Genomic DNA, 16,080 nt, shown 5'->3' on the forward strand with positions numbered 1-16,080 from the left:
CTACATGTCTTTGGTGAAAATAACCCAAATTAGGATGTATTTTTTAGTTTGTAGGAAAGTTATAGAGTTCACAAACTATGGTATAGATCTGAATATTGATCAATCCTGATGTACTGACAGCCAATCTAATATCTTGAGGTCCAAGAATGTCAGAACAGTACAGATATCCCCCAAATGACCCCTTTTTGCAGAGTAGACAGTCCGACGTACTTCATAAGAGGCATGGCGAGTTTTTTGAAGTTGTATTTTTTTGTCATAATTTTTCGGAAAATTAAAAAATTAAAAAAATTATTTTCACTATTTTTTATTTACATACTGTCACCAGTGCAGTACAGCGTCATCATATAACTGCCATGGCGGTGAACAGCGACACTGACTGGTGACAGTATGAAAAAAATATATATATATTTTTTTTTTTTTTATTTTTTTTTTATTATATTTAATTTTTTATTACATTTTTTTAAAGATTTTTTTTCATATTTTACTATGACCAAAATAGTACAATGTTACCATAGGAACACTGTACTACTTTGGGGAAGTGATCAGTTTTTTTTTTTTTTTTGTTTTTTTTTTTTACACAATTTGCTTATAGCAAAGAATTACTTTGCTATAAGCAAGCATTTACCTGAATGAAATCGATTCATTCAACTTTTTTTTTTTTGTGCTTAGCTGTGATTTGGTCACAGCTAATCACATGACATGTGCATGTGATTAGCTGTGACCATTCACAGCTAGGCACTAGTATACAATGGATGGCATCATGAATGAAGCCATCCATTGTATACAACTGTCATGTGACCTGCTGTGATTGGTCACAGCAGGTCACATGGTACCGGCAACGGGAGCCGGTACTCGGATCTGTCATCGGCCGTGTCCGAGGTGCACGGGCGGTGACAGATCGCACTGCTGCGTCGCTCTGCAACCGCGCAAACCGCGCATGTGCGGGAGCACGCCAAATGGCGTGCACCCGGAAAGCTGCAGCGCTTTTCAAGCCGCCAAACGGCCATTGGCCGGGCGGCTAATGGTTAAGCTGACCATACATGACTCGACTTTGGGACGGTTCCTGTGAATTGGCCAAAAAAGAGAGCCATGGGTGGCCCTGTCAACACCACCCAGCTTGACAAACTTCAATTGGGATAACAAAGGAGCCGAGTGACAAATGTCAGCCAAATAGTAACTACAGCCAATCAGCTGTAGTCATTGTTCAGGTATTCTGACAGCTTCGGGTGTCAGCTGCTAGAATACAATAGGCAACAGCAGGAGATTCGTCCATCACATGGATGGGAACATCATTCATTTCTCTTGTTCAGCCTGATGGGTAGAATGAAAAGCCTTTAAATTTGTGGCCAGCTTTACAAAAAGCTTCCCATCTTCCTCCATGTGACACCCGTGGAACATCACCAAGCACTACTGCATAGGTTGAGTCCCCAGCTACTCCAGTTTTGGAAGCAGCAGGCATTTCCCGACAGGCTGAATGGAGCACAGAAAAGGTAAGCATGTGGCATCTTCCACCCCTTAGGGCTCGTTCACACTTGACTTTATATCTAACTCTTGCCAAGCGCCCCTATAGCGTTTGACAAGCGTTAGGGAAGCGTTTTTAACACTCCTTAAACGCTCCCCAAATGCCCTATGCGCGGCTTTGATGCGTTTGATAGGCGTTTGTCAAGCGTTAAAACCACACCACAAACGCCTATAATAAAGTTAAATGGTATTAACGCTCTGCAAACGCCCCACAAACGCCTGCCAGGCGTTTGAGGAGCGGCACCATAGACTTGAAATGGAGACTTCAACTCCTCCTGACTCAACATGAGGTGTCAGTTTTGCCGTGACGCGACTCTAACGCTTCAGTGTGAACAGCACTGTGTGCTGCCATGTGCAGAATTTTCATAGGCGTCTGAGAAGCGTTAAAAATGCTTCCCAAACGCCTGTCTGACACCTGCTGACAAAGCTAGTGTGAACGTAGCCTAACACTATCTCAAAGAGATCTCCTGTGGTCACCTTCGCCCATTTTCCAAACCACATTGAAATACCAGCAGCTGGCGCCATATTTATACTAGTGTGCACCACATTGTTCACCAACTTTTTATTTGTCCCCTCCCAAATCCTGTGTATGCACCATTGCAAGTTGGCGGGAGGAGCATTCACAAGACCTGGCTGCACTGACCGAGCCTCCTTGTCGGCAGGCTGGAAGGTGCTATGGATAACCAACGTTATAAATGCAGAAAAAACGGAAGATTAAGTTGTGTTGGTAACTATGGATTTGGAAGTCCAAACGGATATTTGCATAGAAAGGACAGCACTGCTTTTTGCAAATACCAAGGGCAGAAAATACATAACTGAAATCTTTGATCTCATTTTAGGAGAAAAACATCAGATTGCTTGCAAAAGGGGTACTGCTCCTAATAACCAGTAATCAGTGGTGTATTTGCCCTAGGCAACACAAAAATCGCCCCCCCCCCCCCCGGGAGAGACCCTGACACTGACCATCTCCCACGAAGAGAGCCTGACATTGACCAACAACACCCCAGCCCCCCCACCCCCACTCTAGAGAGCCTTCCACTACCACCGCCCCCCATACACTGACAACCCCCCCACCCAGCGAGAGAGAAGACACTCACCTTCACACCTCTGTACATCCCCGGGAACAAGAGTCGGGCTCTGCATACACCATCAAGCAGCCCCTCTTAGATCCCACCTGGTCCACATGCTGTGTGTGTGTGTCCCTTCTTTCGGGGGCGGCGCTGCCCCCTGAAAAATGCTGCTGCCCCCTGAAAAATGCTGCCCTAGGCAAATGCCTTGTTTGCCTTGTGGTAAATACGCCCCTCAGTGTAATGGCAGCCCACTTTTATTGTAGGTTGCCCAGCTTCCATCTACCCCTGGTAATCGTATACCCAACTATTCCCCATCTGGGGAGATATTGTTCATGAAGCTGCAGATCCAGTGAGATAGAAGCATGGAGCTGCAGACCCCCCTAATCCGCTGAGCTGGCCCTATACACATGCTGTGCATTCCCCGTTCAGTCTAATAAAGATTTTGTACTACAGAGAATGGAATACAAACTCTCCATAGGATTGCATGGGAGAGAGCAGTGCGCATGAGCAAACCGAGCTCAGAAGATTTTCAAAAAGGGGCTCTTTGGCTTTGTTGGTGATATTTATCTGAATAGAGGACAGACCTGGGGGGAAGGGGGTGAGGGTGGCCTTCAATATAAGTGTAATTGCACCAAAGGTCCCGTCATCACATCAGAGGTTCCTCCCTATCATAACAGAGGTTTCCCATCACATCAGAGGCCCCCCCTTCCCCTTCACAGAGTCCTGTTGTCTCCAGCAGCATAGCAGAGAGTGGGAGGCAGAGCAGGTCTGCATGGAGGTATACTCCTATCCTCTACTACATGTTGGGGGACACCCGCCCTGGATCAGCATCATCCATTGTCATCGTAACGAATGACATAATGTGCCTTGGCTCTAGAAAATCATTGGTTGTTACAGTACGAGTGGCTGGCCTAAACCAAGGCAACCTATTACGTAGTGCAAAAATAGGGGACAACCTGCGTCCTATATCTATGGCACCCTGGGAAAACTCAAATGGCATCCTGGTTGAGAAAAATATACCTCTCTATACACCCATCATCTAGAAATTCATGGACAAAGCAGAGGTTTACTTTAGAACAGCTAATGAAGATAAAGAATGGGTTCATTTAATAAAGTAAAGAGCAAGGTGGGAACTGCAGTAGACCATAGCAACTAATTAAAATTAAAATCTTTTACTGATGCGACTTCCATAAACAGAAATGTAAATGATTGATGCAGTCACTGCCCTTACACCTGTCTTGTCTTTATTAAATAAACTCAATATCATTCCAACTAACAGTAGGTTAGGCAGCCCTTGTATTTGCTGCAGAGGTACAAGTAAATCGCAAATGAACAGTAAAATATATAAATGAACTTTACAAAAACATACATCTTCTAACAGACTTGAGTTAGTCCCGCTAACTCAGATTTTTTTTTTTGCACAATGATTCTACTTTCCACTTTTCCAGTCAAATTTAAGAAACCCCACCATATGTTTGTTGTTTATGTGTTCCCATTCATAAAAATATTTTTTTTAAAAATATTTCTTACCTTTCTAGATGTTTCTTTGGAGCAGTATTATACATAGAAAGTAATGGTGACCCTGTGTTTATTGGAGTGGTGTAATTATTAAAGGTTAATTAAATATGATTTATGATTAGTGCAGCACCTACTATTTTATATTATATTATATTTTGTTTTATACATAGGCCTGCAAGATATTCTGAACAACTTTAGAGTGCAGACCAACTGAGTGAAAGTGTGTTCACATACAATGGACTGCCACAAGCCTTGAGATCTTGTTAGGACAGAAAGTGCACCCAACTAGTTTGCAACTGATAAAGCGATCTGCCAGCACACCACACCCAGGGGTATTAGTAAACATTAGCTCTCCAGTCCCCTCCTTAAAATGAGAAGTATAGCCAAAGTTATTTTGGCTGTACTTCTATGGATTACAGGAGTGCAGTTCATTCTTTACTCCTGTGACCCATTTTCAGCTGACAGCGGGCTGAAGTCACAGAGCCAGTCCAGGCTGGGAATGATCGTGGCCATATAGTCGGGATATACCCCAGAGCCTGGACTGTCACCTGGATCAGTGAGCTTCTGAGAGCCTGAGCCAGCTACTCCTGCCCCCTCCACAGCCCAGCACTCCAGTGAGCACAGGGAATCAGAGAAAAGAGCGGTGACTGTCAGTCACCGCTCTCTGCTCACAGTGGTGGTGAGAACTCAGCAATCAACGGTCATGTGATCGGGATGAGTTCTCACCCTTACAGCTGGCGGGGGACAGATGCATCCACCTAGGTAAGTATGATTTTTTTTTTTTTACATTTCCCATACTTCTCTTTTAACATTACAAAGAAGGGGGAAGCTAGGTAGGATTTTCAGGTAAGGAAAAAGGTAAGCAGAAATTTTTAAATAGTTTTTGAAGTTATGCTATGTGAATGGGAACATATAACAAATATAAAGTAGTTGTTCTAATTTGGCTGAAAAACTGGAAATACATGTTAAAGTAGATCTGGACTATTCAAACTGAACATGTGACGTAACATTCATTAGCAGGGGTTACCTTCAGTGTGAAAACATTTAGCAAATATAAAAATATAGACAACAATATAGACAAAGTTGAGCTTTGCCCCTCCCCTTCTACCTCCTGAGCTTTGCAGTTGGTTAATGAGGCAACCAATCACATTAAAGAACCAATAGAAAAGGAGAACAGGGGAAGGGCCACGCAACACTATCAAAAAGTCCAAATGTGCACAGCGATTTTGGCTGCGCGTTAACAAAATCTTGGTCCAGTCAATGAAAAATGTCCGGAGATCAGTACCTAGAAGGAGATCGGCTGAACGTGTCAGGGGATAGTAGGAAGCTCCAGGACACCCCAGAGCTGGAGAGAAGATGACTATAGTTCTGCTTTATTTTATTTTACTTTTTGTTTCATATTAATTTCTTCATATCTTCTCTCCTGCCTGCAAAAAATACTCATTGACATCTGGGTGTCTCTTATTATTCATAGTAAAAAGGGTTAATTTACCAAAACTGCATGGTGCAAAATTTGGTGCAGCTCTGCATAGAAGCCAATCGGCTTCCAGGTTTTATTGTCAAAGCTTGATTGAACAAGCTGAAGTTAAATGCTGATTGGCTACCATACACAGCTGCATCAGAATCTGAGTGCACCAATTTTAGTAAGGCCCCTTTGTCAGCTAATGCTAATTCCCGTGCAGCTAATGCTTATGCACATGTGCCAGCACACAGACAAGCTCAGGATAAAATCCAGCGTGCACTGACATGTAGGCGCATTTCTGTGCACCATTGGTGCATACGTCTTTGCGCATTGCTGCCAAGCTGCCTATTTAAAGGAGACTCTGCTGTGTACTAATGGCTGGATGTTCTTCAGCTTCCTGCCATCTGTGTTCCTGTTTGTACTGACTGATCTTCTGTTACTGACATGGCTTGTTCCTGACCTTGCTCTGTGGATTCTGACCTCAGTTTGCCTTAGACCAGGAGTGGCCTCCAGCTGTTGTAGAACTACAAGTCCCATGAGGCATTGCAAAACTGACAGTTACAAGCTTGACTCCCAAAGGCAGAGGCATGATGGGACTTGTAGTTCACCAACAGCTGGAGGGCCACAGTTGCCCACCCCTGCCTTAGACTATTTTCTGCCTTATCTCCTGGTTCGGACCTTGGCTTGGCTCTAGACCGCTCTGCTTGCTAACCTGGTACTGACCCCAGCCTGCCTCCTGACCATGCTACTGTCTCACTGTGTATGATCCTGGTTCACCTTGACTATGTCCCTGACCATGGCAGTCACCTGCTATCAAGCTGCTGGCACCCGTGCTACTTTGAGCTTTGTACCTCTGTCACCACATTCAGGGGTGCTTGGACCAGAGCCACAAGGGAGCCCTCTCGTCAACTCGGCCACCAGCCATGGTTTGTGACACCCTTTCCCATGGATATTCTGATCGGAACCTCTATTCTCCTCTACGCAGTGGTGGGTGTAAACGGACATGTGTCCATTTACTCCCGTTGACATCCAATCCGATCCGCCAAAAAGAGACAAATTGGGATCTGTTGCTCTTCCATTTGTCAGATCGGATGGCAGTCAGATGGAAACAGGCAGTCTGTTTCTATCTAACCGCCCATAGAGGATGGCAGGCTGTGACCGTGCCCGCTCTGCATAAGCAGACCTGTCATCCACTTGCTCAGCAGGGATCAGCAAACAGATCCCCTGCTGAGCAAGCAGATCTTCTGACAGGTCCACCCCATGTGAAAGGGGCCTATATCAACCCCATGACACTTTTTCCATAGAAAAGCTATGGAAAACTATTACTAACTACATTAACTAGCACTAACCGCAGGCTAAAACGATCATTTAAAAATTTTTTCATTACTTTATTGAAATGTGACATTTCATTTATTTCTACACATCGCAGTAGATCTGAAGTGCGAAAACACTGCCTTCAGGTAAGCTCCGGCGCAACGCACTGCAATCCACCTGGAGGCAGCACTGCAGCGTGAAGAGGGCACATAGAAGATAATTGTTTTCTGTGTGCCATTTCTATGACTGGCATTGATCAAGTGCAGGAAAAATGCCAGTTACTCTGCATATAGTGGGAAATGTTTTTAATTTGTAGTGAGTGAAGCATGTGACCATGCTTCTCCTAACCCCCTTTTTCATTCAGAGCACTGATTATTTCTAAAAAATAATTTACATCTGCAAGCTGCAGGAACACAAGTTTTATCATAGGTGTGTTGTGGTGCCATTCATTCTTAATAGCACCCAAACACACGTGCGTTGCAGTGCACCACAATGCATACTAATCTATCAACATGCATTGTGGTCTGCTGCATTTTACAAAGAACGTACGTTTGGCAGCCCATTCAAATTAATGGGTTGCCCTATGGCAACGCACAGTACTGTGCACAAAAACGTGTGTAAACGTACATGTGCTGTTACATTGCAAAGATTTGAACATAGCTTTACTGTCAATGAGCATGCAAACCTAACTCACACTTGTACTGAGAGTAATATCTGCACACCATTGTTAACTTGTTTAGACGTCGATAGAGTACTAGAGTACTTATTCCAGGCAATGGCTTACTAAGTAGTAAATTTAGGGGAGGGACTGCCAGGAAACAAATTCCTTGAGCAATTTCGAGGGACATGTCCATGGCAGCACTGGTATTTCTCTTACAACTAGCAAACTGGTATGGGAAACTGTAGAAGAGGTTATGGAAACTAGTGTTACATGCGGAGTTCTTCTTTTGTTTCATTGGTCTCTTCATTCTCCTCTGATAGAAATGTCAGCGGCTCACAGGACTCTCCACATTCTTCTGAAGACTGTGCTGGTAGTATTGGGGTGTTATTGAATGGATTACTTAAAAACTGCAAAAAAAAAAAATCAGTTTATCCACAAAGAAATGATCACACTGTCAAAGACGCTACAGGACCTGTCACACCATTGCACTACAGATTGACAGTCAGGCAGATGATAGATTTTCTGATTTCAAAGGTATAGGAAGGAAGAAAGAGACAGACAGACAGACAGACAGACAGACAGACAGACAGACAGACAGACAGACAGACAGACAGACAGACAGACAGACAGACAGACAGACAGACAGACAGACAGACAGACAGACAGACAGACAGACAGACAGACAGACAGACAGACAGACAGACAGACAGACAGACAGACAGACAGACAGACAGACAGACAGACAGACAGACAGACAGACTCTTTGATTTCACTGGATATTTGGAAGGTGGATGGTAACTTGCATACAACTGTACAGAAAATGAAATGAGTCTCATCTGCATTCACCGACCTCTTTCATATGTTCGGGGATGGAATATGACGGGAAAGATCTCCATCTACTGTATGCTGTGAAACCGAAGTAGCAAAGTCCAAGGACTGCTGTCATTGTGAATAACACCATTATGAGGAACACGCCAGCGATCTGCCACCATGGGATCCTCCCTGTAATTCATATGCAGTGTATGTGAAGTATATGCAAATTCAGCAGAATTATTTCACGTAGGGTACTGAGCTTGAAAGAGAAAACATAATTCTGATTGGATGCTTTTAGCAGCAGCTTTGCACTACCTTCAGTAACCCTTGCTCCAGATCCACAGAATGAATGAAGCAGAAGCAGAGAGATGCATGCAGTGCATAATAGGTGTCCCTCATTCACATCTCAAAAAGCTGGGAGGTATGAACTAGGCTCCTGTCCATGGGCACCCAACGGCAACTCAAACCATAGAAATACAGGAAGGAGCCCTAAACCAGAACCAGATGAAAGAAGTCAGGATACTTATAACTGTTGGTAAAAAAAAGTCATATAAAAACAGCCATCATGTTTCAGGGGCAACACCACTCCTCCTTCATCAGGGACCAATGCAGGATAAAACTTAGATGGACTTTACAGCAGTCGCTGTGCAGTAATACATTTGCTGTTTTTCTGAGTCCATCCAAGTTTTATCCTTTGTTGAGCCCCAAAGAAGGAGGAGTGGTGTTGCGCCCCCCAGCCTCCCCCCAAAACACATTGGCTGTTTTTATATGACTTTTTTTTAGCAACAACTAAAATGATCTCGGACTCTTCCATCCAGTTGGTCCTTTCTGCATTTCTATAGTTTGATAAATTAATTTCTCTCTTGTTCACTCTGCAGCATTATCTCAAACAATATTAGCAGCCCTAGCCAGGTGTCTGTGGACTGACGAACATTTCCCAATTATGTTATGGAAATGAGGAGAGGGCAAGGTGTTCTGTAATCCTAACACACTTCCTGTCCTAGAGTGACAACGCTACTCCACCATAGATACAGTGAGTCAGTGTTGTCACCCTAGGACAGGAAGTGTGCTACTGGAAGGATCAAGAGGTGAAAGGCTTGACAAAAGAAAAAGAATGCAGCCACCTTATTGAAGAACTTGTAGGCTGCGATATACGTATAATAATCTTGGGTTCTGACACTTTAAAACGGAATTAAACCTCGGCATAAAAAATGCCCCCTCCCCCCCACGGAGACTTTATACCATAATATACTAATATGTACCATATATTAGCACATTATGGCAGAACACCTGCCTAGTGATCCCTTCCAGCATTGCAGTGTACATGCTCTTGGCTGTCATGGGCACTTCAGTCTTCTCCCAATCTTCCTTCCAGGGTTAGATTTGGATCCCTTTCCATTTTTTTTTTTAGCTTTTGGATATAAATGTTATGTTAAAGTAGCAGCGCACTGACTACGTGGTTAGGACTTCCGCCTGGCAGTACTAGGGTTGTCAGTGTAAATCCCAACCACGGCACTACCTGCATGAAGTTTGCATGTTCTCCCTGTGCCTGCGTGGGTTTCCTCCCACACTCCAGAGACATGCTGGTAGGTTAATTGGAATCTGTCTAATTTGGCCCTAGTATGTGTATGTATGAATGTGAGTTAGGGACCTTAGATTGTACACCCCTTGAGGGTTAGGGACTGATGTGAATGTACAATATATATGTGAAGCGCTGTGTAAATTGATGGCGGTATATAAGTACCTGAAATAAATAAATAAATAATGACAGTAATATTTACCATCAGAAGTAGTTTTCCCACAGACTGTTTTGCTGAATTGTCCTTCCTTATCATACTCTGTAATATAGGCCTGTACTTTCAGGCAGTAGTTGGTCCAGGTCTCCAGCTTAGTCAATGTTTTTGCATTGTGTGAAGTGTTCACAGCCAGAACCTGGAAGAGAGGAAGGTTTTTAAAGTCAGCTCCTTCCAGAATGAGAGATCACATACACAAAGGCCACATTTTGGAGATCCTGCAAAGCCTGTACACAGCTACTACAAAGTCTTCATAGAAAAGACGAGACAAGGAGTGTCCCAACACCCCTTTTTGGTATTTTAATATATATTAATATTGAGGAGTATACAGCAGTGGAAAGTGATTCTTTGGAGACCTCCAGCCAACCCTATGTACTGTACGCATTTTTGACCGCTTGCTCTGGTGGTCATGTTGTTCCAGTAAAAGGCTATATACAGTGAAGGAAATAAGTATTTGATCCCCTGCTGATATTGAATGTTTGCCCGCTCACAAAGAAATGATCAGTCTAAAAATTGAATGGTAGGTGTATTGTAACACTGAGAGACAGAATAGCAACAAAAAATTCAAAAGAAATGCATGTCTAACAAATTATGCACTGATTTGCATATTCATGAGGGAAATAAGTATTTGATCCCCTTCACAAAACATGACTTAGTACTTGGTGGCAAATCCCTTGTTGGCAATCACAGAGGTCAGACGTTTCCTGTAGTTGGCCACCAGGTTTGCACACATCTCAGGAGGGATTTTGGCCCACTCCTCTTGGCAGATCCTCTCCAAGTCATTAAGGTTTAGTGGCTGAAGTTTGACAACTAGAACTTTCAGCTCCCTCCACAGATTTTCAATCTGGAGGGAGCTGAAATCAGTATGGAGACTGGCTAGGCCACTACAGGACCTTAATGTGCTTCTTCTTGAGCCACTCCTTTGTTGCCTTGGCCATGTGTTTTGGGTCATTGTCATGCTGGAACACCCATCCACAACCCATTTTCAATGCCCTGGCTGAGGGAAGAAGGTTCTCACCCAAGATTTGATGATGCATTGCCCCGTCCATTGTCCCTTTGATGCAGTGCAGTTGTCCTGTCCCCTTAGAAGAAAAACACCCCCAAAGCAGAATGTTTCCACCACCATGTTTGACAGTTGGGATGGTGTTCTTGGGGTCATAGGCAGCATTCCTCCTCCTCCAAACATGGCGAGTTGAGTTGCTGCCAAAGAGCTGGATTTTGGTCTCATCTGACCACAACACTTTCAACCAGTCCTCCTCTGCATCATTCAGATGTTCAGTGGCAAACTTCAGACGGACCTGGACATGTGCTTTCTTGAGCAGAGGGACCTTGCGGACACTGCAGGATTTCAATCCTTGTCGTCGTAGTGTGTTACCAATTGTTTTCTTGGTGACTGTGGTCCCAGCTGCCTGGAGATCATTGACACTCCACGAGGTGAGATCTTGCATGGTGCACCAGACCTAGGGAGACTGACAGTTGTTTTGTGTTTCTTCCATTTGTGAATGATTGCACCAACTGTTGTCACCTTCTCACCAAGCTGCTTGGCGATAGTTTTGTAGCCCAGTCAAGCCTTGTGTAGGTCTACAATCTTGTCCCTGACATCCTTGGACAGCTCTTTGCCATGGTTGAGAGTTTGGAATCTGATTGTTTGATTGCTCCTGTGGACAGGTGTCTTTTATACAGGTAACAAAATGAGATTAGCAGCACTCACTTTAAGAGACTGCTTCTAATCTCAGCTTGTTACCTGTATGAAAGACACCTGGTAGCCAGAAATCCTGCTTAATGATAGGGGATCAAATACATATTTCCCTCATGAACATGCAAATCAGTCATCATTTGTTAGACATGCATTTCTTTTGAATTTTTTGTTGCTATTCTGTCTCTCAGTGTTACAATACACCTACCATTCGATTTTTAGACCAATCATTTCTTTGTGAGTGAGCAAACATTCAAAATCAGCAGGGGATCAAATACTTATTTCCGTCACTGTATGTGGAAGGTGGAAGAAGTCTCCTTTTCAAGCACTTTTATTTTCTTTGTCACTGGGTCTTTGTGAATTCCAGCTACATTATCTGGACTCTCTTGCATGAAAAATATTGTCATTCTATTCACGAACATACATTTTTGAGTTTTTATCCATGAATTAGCGCTGCATTTATTTTCTACAACATACTGTATATGTCTGGGGAATGGGCACTGAAGAGGTAATGCACATGGGCTGAGGACTCGGCGATGAGGGGTTAATACATAAGTACAGAGGAGGGGTTAATGCTTATATACTCTAGACTGGTCACTGAGGGGTTAATGATTATACACTGCAGACTGGTCACCGAGGGGTTAATGCACACATTGAGTATTCATCACTGAAGGGTTCATGCACATGTTCTTGAAGCAGATTGCACACACTGCAGACTGGTCACAGAGGGGTTAATGCTTATATGCTGGAGACTGGTCACCGAGGGGTTAATGTTTAAAGGCTGATGGACTGGGGGTGGGTAATGTGTCTTCTGTGTTGCCTGATCCTTGAGAGGGTAATACACATACATGGCAGACTGGTCACTGATGGAATAAAATGGGAGTAAAGCCATACTATAAGTGGTGCTAAAAACTCCCTCCCCCTCCCCCCCGCATGGCCTGTATAAAAGAGATCTGTGGAAATACTGTTTCTTTAATCGTCTCTGATGGTGTCACATGATACAAAAGCTCCCCTGTGTTACCCCAGGTTCACACCTAAGTGTTTTCCGCAGCGTTTTGCAGAAACACAGTACAGTCCATTTAACATGATTTCCTATGGGCCACGTTCACAGCTCCGCGTTTTCACCCGGTGCATTTTTTGGAAAGGATCAGGGACTTTTTTAATGCAAAAAGTAGCATTTTTGGTTCTATAGAATTCAATGGAGACTCTGCAGAAAAGTATGTAGTACTCCTGTATCCCTCCTCCAGCACACACACATTGGTATTTTCCCTTGTATCCCTCCTCCAGCACACACACATTGGTATTTTCCCTTGTATCCCTCCTCCTGCACACGCACATTAGTATTTTCCCTTGTATCTCTCCTCCTGCACACACACGTTGTTATTTTTCCTTGTATCCCCCCTCCTGTACACACACGTTGGTATTTTTCCTTGTATCCCCCCTCCAGCACACACACGTTGGTATTTTTCCTTGTATCCCTCCTCCTGCACACGCACATTGGTATTTTCCCTTGTATCCCTCCTGCTGCACACGCACATTGGTATTTTCCCTTGTATCCCCCCTCCAGCACACGCACATTGGTATTTTCCCTTGTATCCCCCCTCCAGCGCACACACATTGGTATTTTCCCTTGTATCCCTCCTCCAGCACACGCACATTGGTATTTTCCCTTGTATCCCTCCTCCAGCACACGCACATTGGTATTTCCCCTATATCCCTCCTCCAGCACACGCACATTGGTATTTCCCCTATATCCCTCCTCCAGCACACGCACATTGGTATTTCCCCTATATCCCTCCTCCAGCACACACACATTGGTATTTCCCCTATATCCCTCCTCCTGCACACACACATTGGTATTTTCCCTTGTATCCCTCCTCCTGCACACACACATTGGTATTTTCCCTTGTATCCCCCCTCCAGCACACATACATTGGTATTTTCCCAGATGGTTTATTTATGGTGTAATGTATGCATATGTATTAATTGTTGATCACTAGTAATAAATCACAGGAGGTCATGGGAGCGATAATCAGTCTAACATACATCCACCTTGTGTCTGTAAAATCCATCAGTTAGTACTTTGCCTTTTTTATCCCATGTAAGGATAGGTTCACACTATGGTGGGTCTGTGCTGGCCCAGCAGCCCATTCACATGCACTGTACACTTCAGTTATACACACAGTGCCTCCAGGAAGGCAGTTGGCCTTATGTGATATTTATATAAATTCTTACATGAGAAGGGTCCTCTTCCTTCCAGTACAATATTCTGTATAGGAGTTCACCATATTTGTCCTTTATGGATTCCTTTTTGTGATCAGACTCAAGATGAGGACCAGACATAACGGTGTCCAGGTGGCCAGACCTGGAGGAAACAAGGACTTCTGGTGGACCAATCACCGCTGGAGAAGAACAAAGAACAAGATTTATACAGTAATGATTACAATTTAGGATTGTCTCCATTGTTTACAAAAACCTAAAAATACAGCTGATCTGGGTGCCTAAAGCCTAGTACACACAATGAGAAAATCCGATGAAAAATACCGCTTTAAGAGCGTTCATGTGTTAATCTGATCGTTAGTACACAGATTTCGAGAGCTGATCACGACAGATCGTGCAAAATTATGTGAAGGGACAAGCATTCAAATTTTTCTCATATAATACCAGAACGAATGATTTTCATTTAATCAGTACAATATTTGTCTGAAAAAAGCGAGTGACCAAGACCGCGCATGCTCAAAAATGAAAGAGTACATTACAATAGAACACAATGCATTACATCACTGCTGAAGTTGTATCCTGCCATACGAGAATTTTCTTTTAGTAACCTCTACATTTCCGATTATTACATTATTATATACTATATTTTTGATGACTGTCATGCAAAAAAGTCTCAGATTCCGTTCCTAGTTTTGAGTCACCTACTCTCAATCATCCACTGACCGATATTACAGGTACTATTTAACCACTTGCCTACCAAGTACTTTCACGCCCTTCCTGCCCAGGCCAATTTTCAGCTTTCAGTGCTGTTGCACTTTGAATGATAATTGCTCGGTTATAGAAACAAAATTTTTATACATTTATTTTAGACATATATAACTTTCTATTGGTGGTATTAATCACCACTGGGTTTTTTATTTTTTGCTAAACAAGCCCAAAAATATGAGAAATTTGGGGAAAAAAAGTTTCTTAGTTTTTGTTATAAAATTTTGTAAATAAGTAATTTTTCTACTTCACTAATGTGCGTGGATGAGGCTGCACTGATAGGTGACACTGTCAGGTGGCACTGATGGGAACTGATAGATGGCACTGATGAGGAGGCACTGATGAGCACGGACAGGCATCACTGATGGGCACTGATAGGTGACACTGATGGGCACTGATAGGTGACACTGATGGGCACTGATAGGTGACACTGATGGGTGGCACTGATGAGGAAGCACTGATAGGCAGCACTGATGGGCATTGACAGGCATCACTGATGGGCACTGATAGGCAGCACTGATGGGCACTGATAGGCAGCACTGATGGGCACTGAAAGGCAGCGTTGAAGGACACTGAGAGGCATCACTGATGGGCGCTGAGAGGCAGCACTGATGGGCGCTGAGAGGCAGCACTGATGGGCGCTGAGAGGCAGCACTGATGGGCGCTGAAAGGCAGCACTGATGGGCGCTGAAAGGCAGCACTGATCATCAGGGCACTGATGATCAGTGCTCTGATTATCAGTGTAGATGTCCACTGTGTGGACTGTCGCTTATCGGCTCTCCTCTCCTCATGTGCTGTCAGCGTGAGGAGAGAACTGCCGATAACTGGCATTTCCTGTTTACATGTAATTAGCTGTTATTGGACACAGCTGAGCACATGGTACAGAGCCTACGTCATTGGCTCTTTACTGCGATTGGTGATCCACGCGCTCCCAGTGGCACGCATGCGCAGCTAGAGTGGGGGGGATGTCATATGACAGGCGGACCCGACGTGTGAAAGAGACCTAAAAAAGTATGTTTACTGCATATATAGACTGATTTTACTGTTGTGGGTTTACTAATACTTTAATGCGTGCACCTGAGGACAGGGTTTGTTCGCTGCGTGCACCCACTTGAGGACGGGGTTTGTTCGCTGCGTGCACCTATTTGAGGACGGGGTTTGTTCGCTGCGTGCACCCACTTGAGGACGGGGTTTGTTCGCTGCGTGCACCCACTTGAGGACGGGGTTTGTTCGCTGCGTGCACCCAC

At 44.0% G+C, this 16,080-nt stretch overlaps 1 protein-coding gene across 1 annotated transcript in view; it reads right to left on the reverse strand.

The window, feature by feature from the left end:
• Positions 1-2,586: 2,586 nt before the first annotated feature.
• The window catches only part of LOC149461719 (interleukin-10 receptor subunit beta-like), a 42,268-nt gene continuing 28,774 nt past the window's right edge, over positions 2,587-16,080 (reverse strand). Inside the window, exons 4-7 of the mRNA XM_089677972.1 lie at positions 14,084-14,250; positions 10,141-10,291; positions 8,397-8,548; positions 2,587-7,953 (exon numbers count right to left, since the gene is read on the reverse strand). Of these exons, the coding sequence (XP_089534098.1) occupies positions 7,813-7,953; positions 8,397-8,548; positions 10,141-10,291; positions 14,084-14,250 (611 nt within the window). The 3' untranslated portion in view covers positions 2,587-7,812. The remainder of the gene's footprint in view (positions 7,954-8,396; positions 8,549-10,140; positions 10,292-14,083; positions 14,251-16,080) is intronic.

Source organism: Staurois parvus, unplaced genomic scaffold (assembly GCF_062004578.1).
Source record: "Staurois parvus isolate SC_StPar_1 unplaced genomic scaffold, SC_StPar_1.0 ptg000195l, whole genome shotgun sequence".
NCBI lineage: Eukaryota > Metazoa > Chordata > Amphibia > Anura > Ranidae > Staurois > Staurois parvus.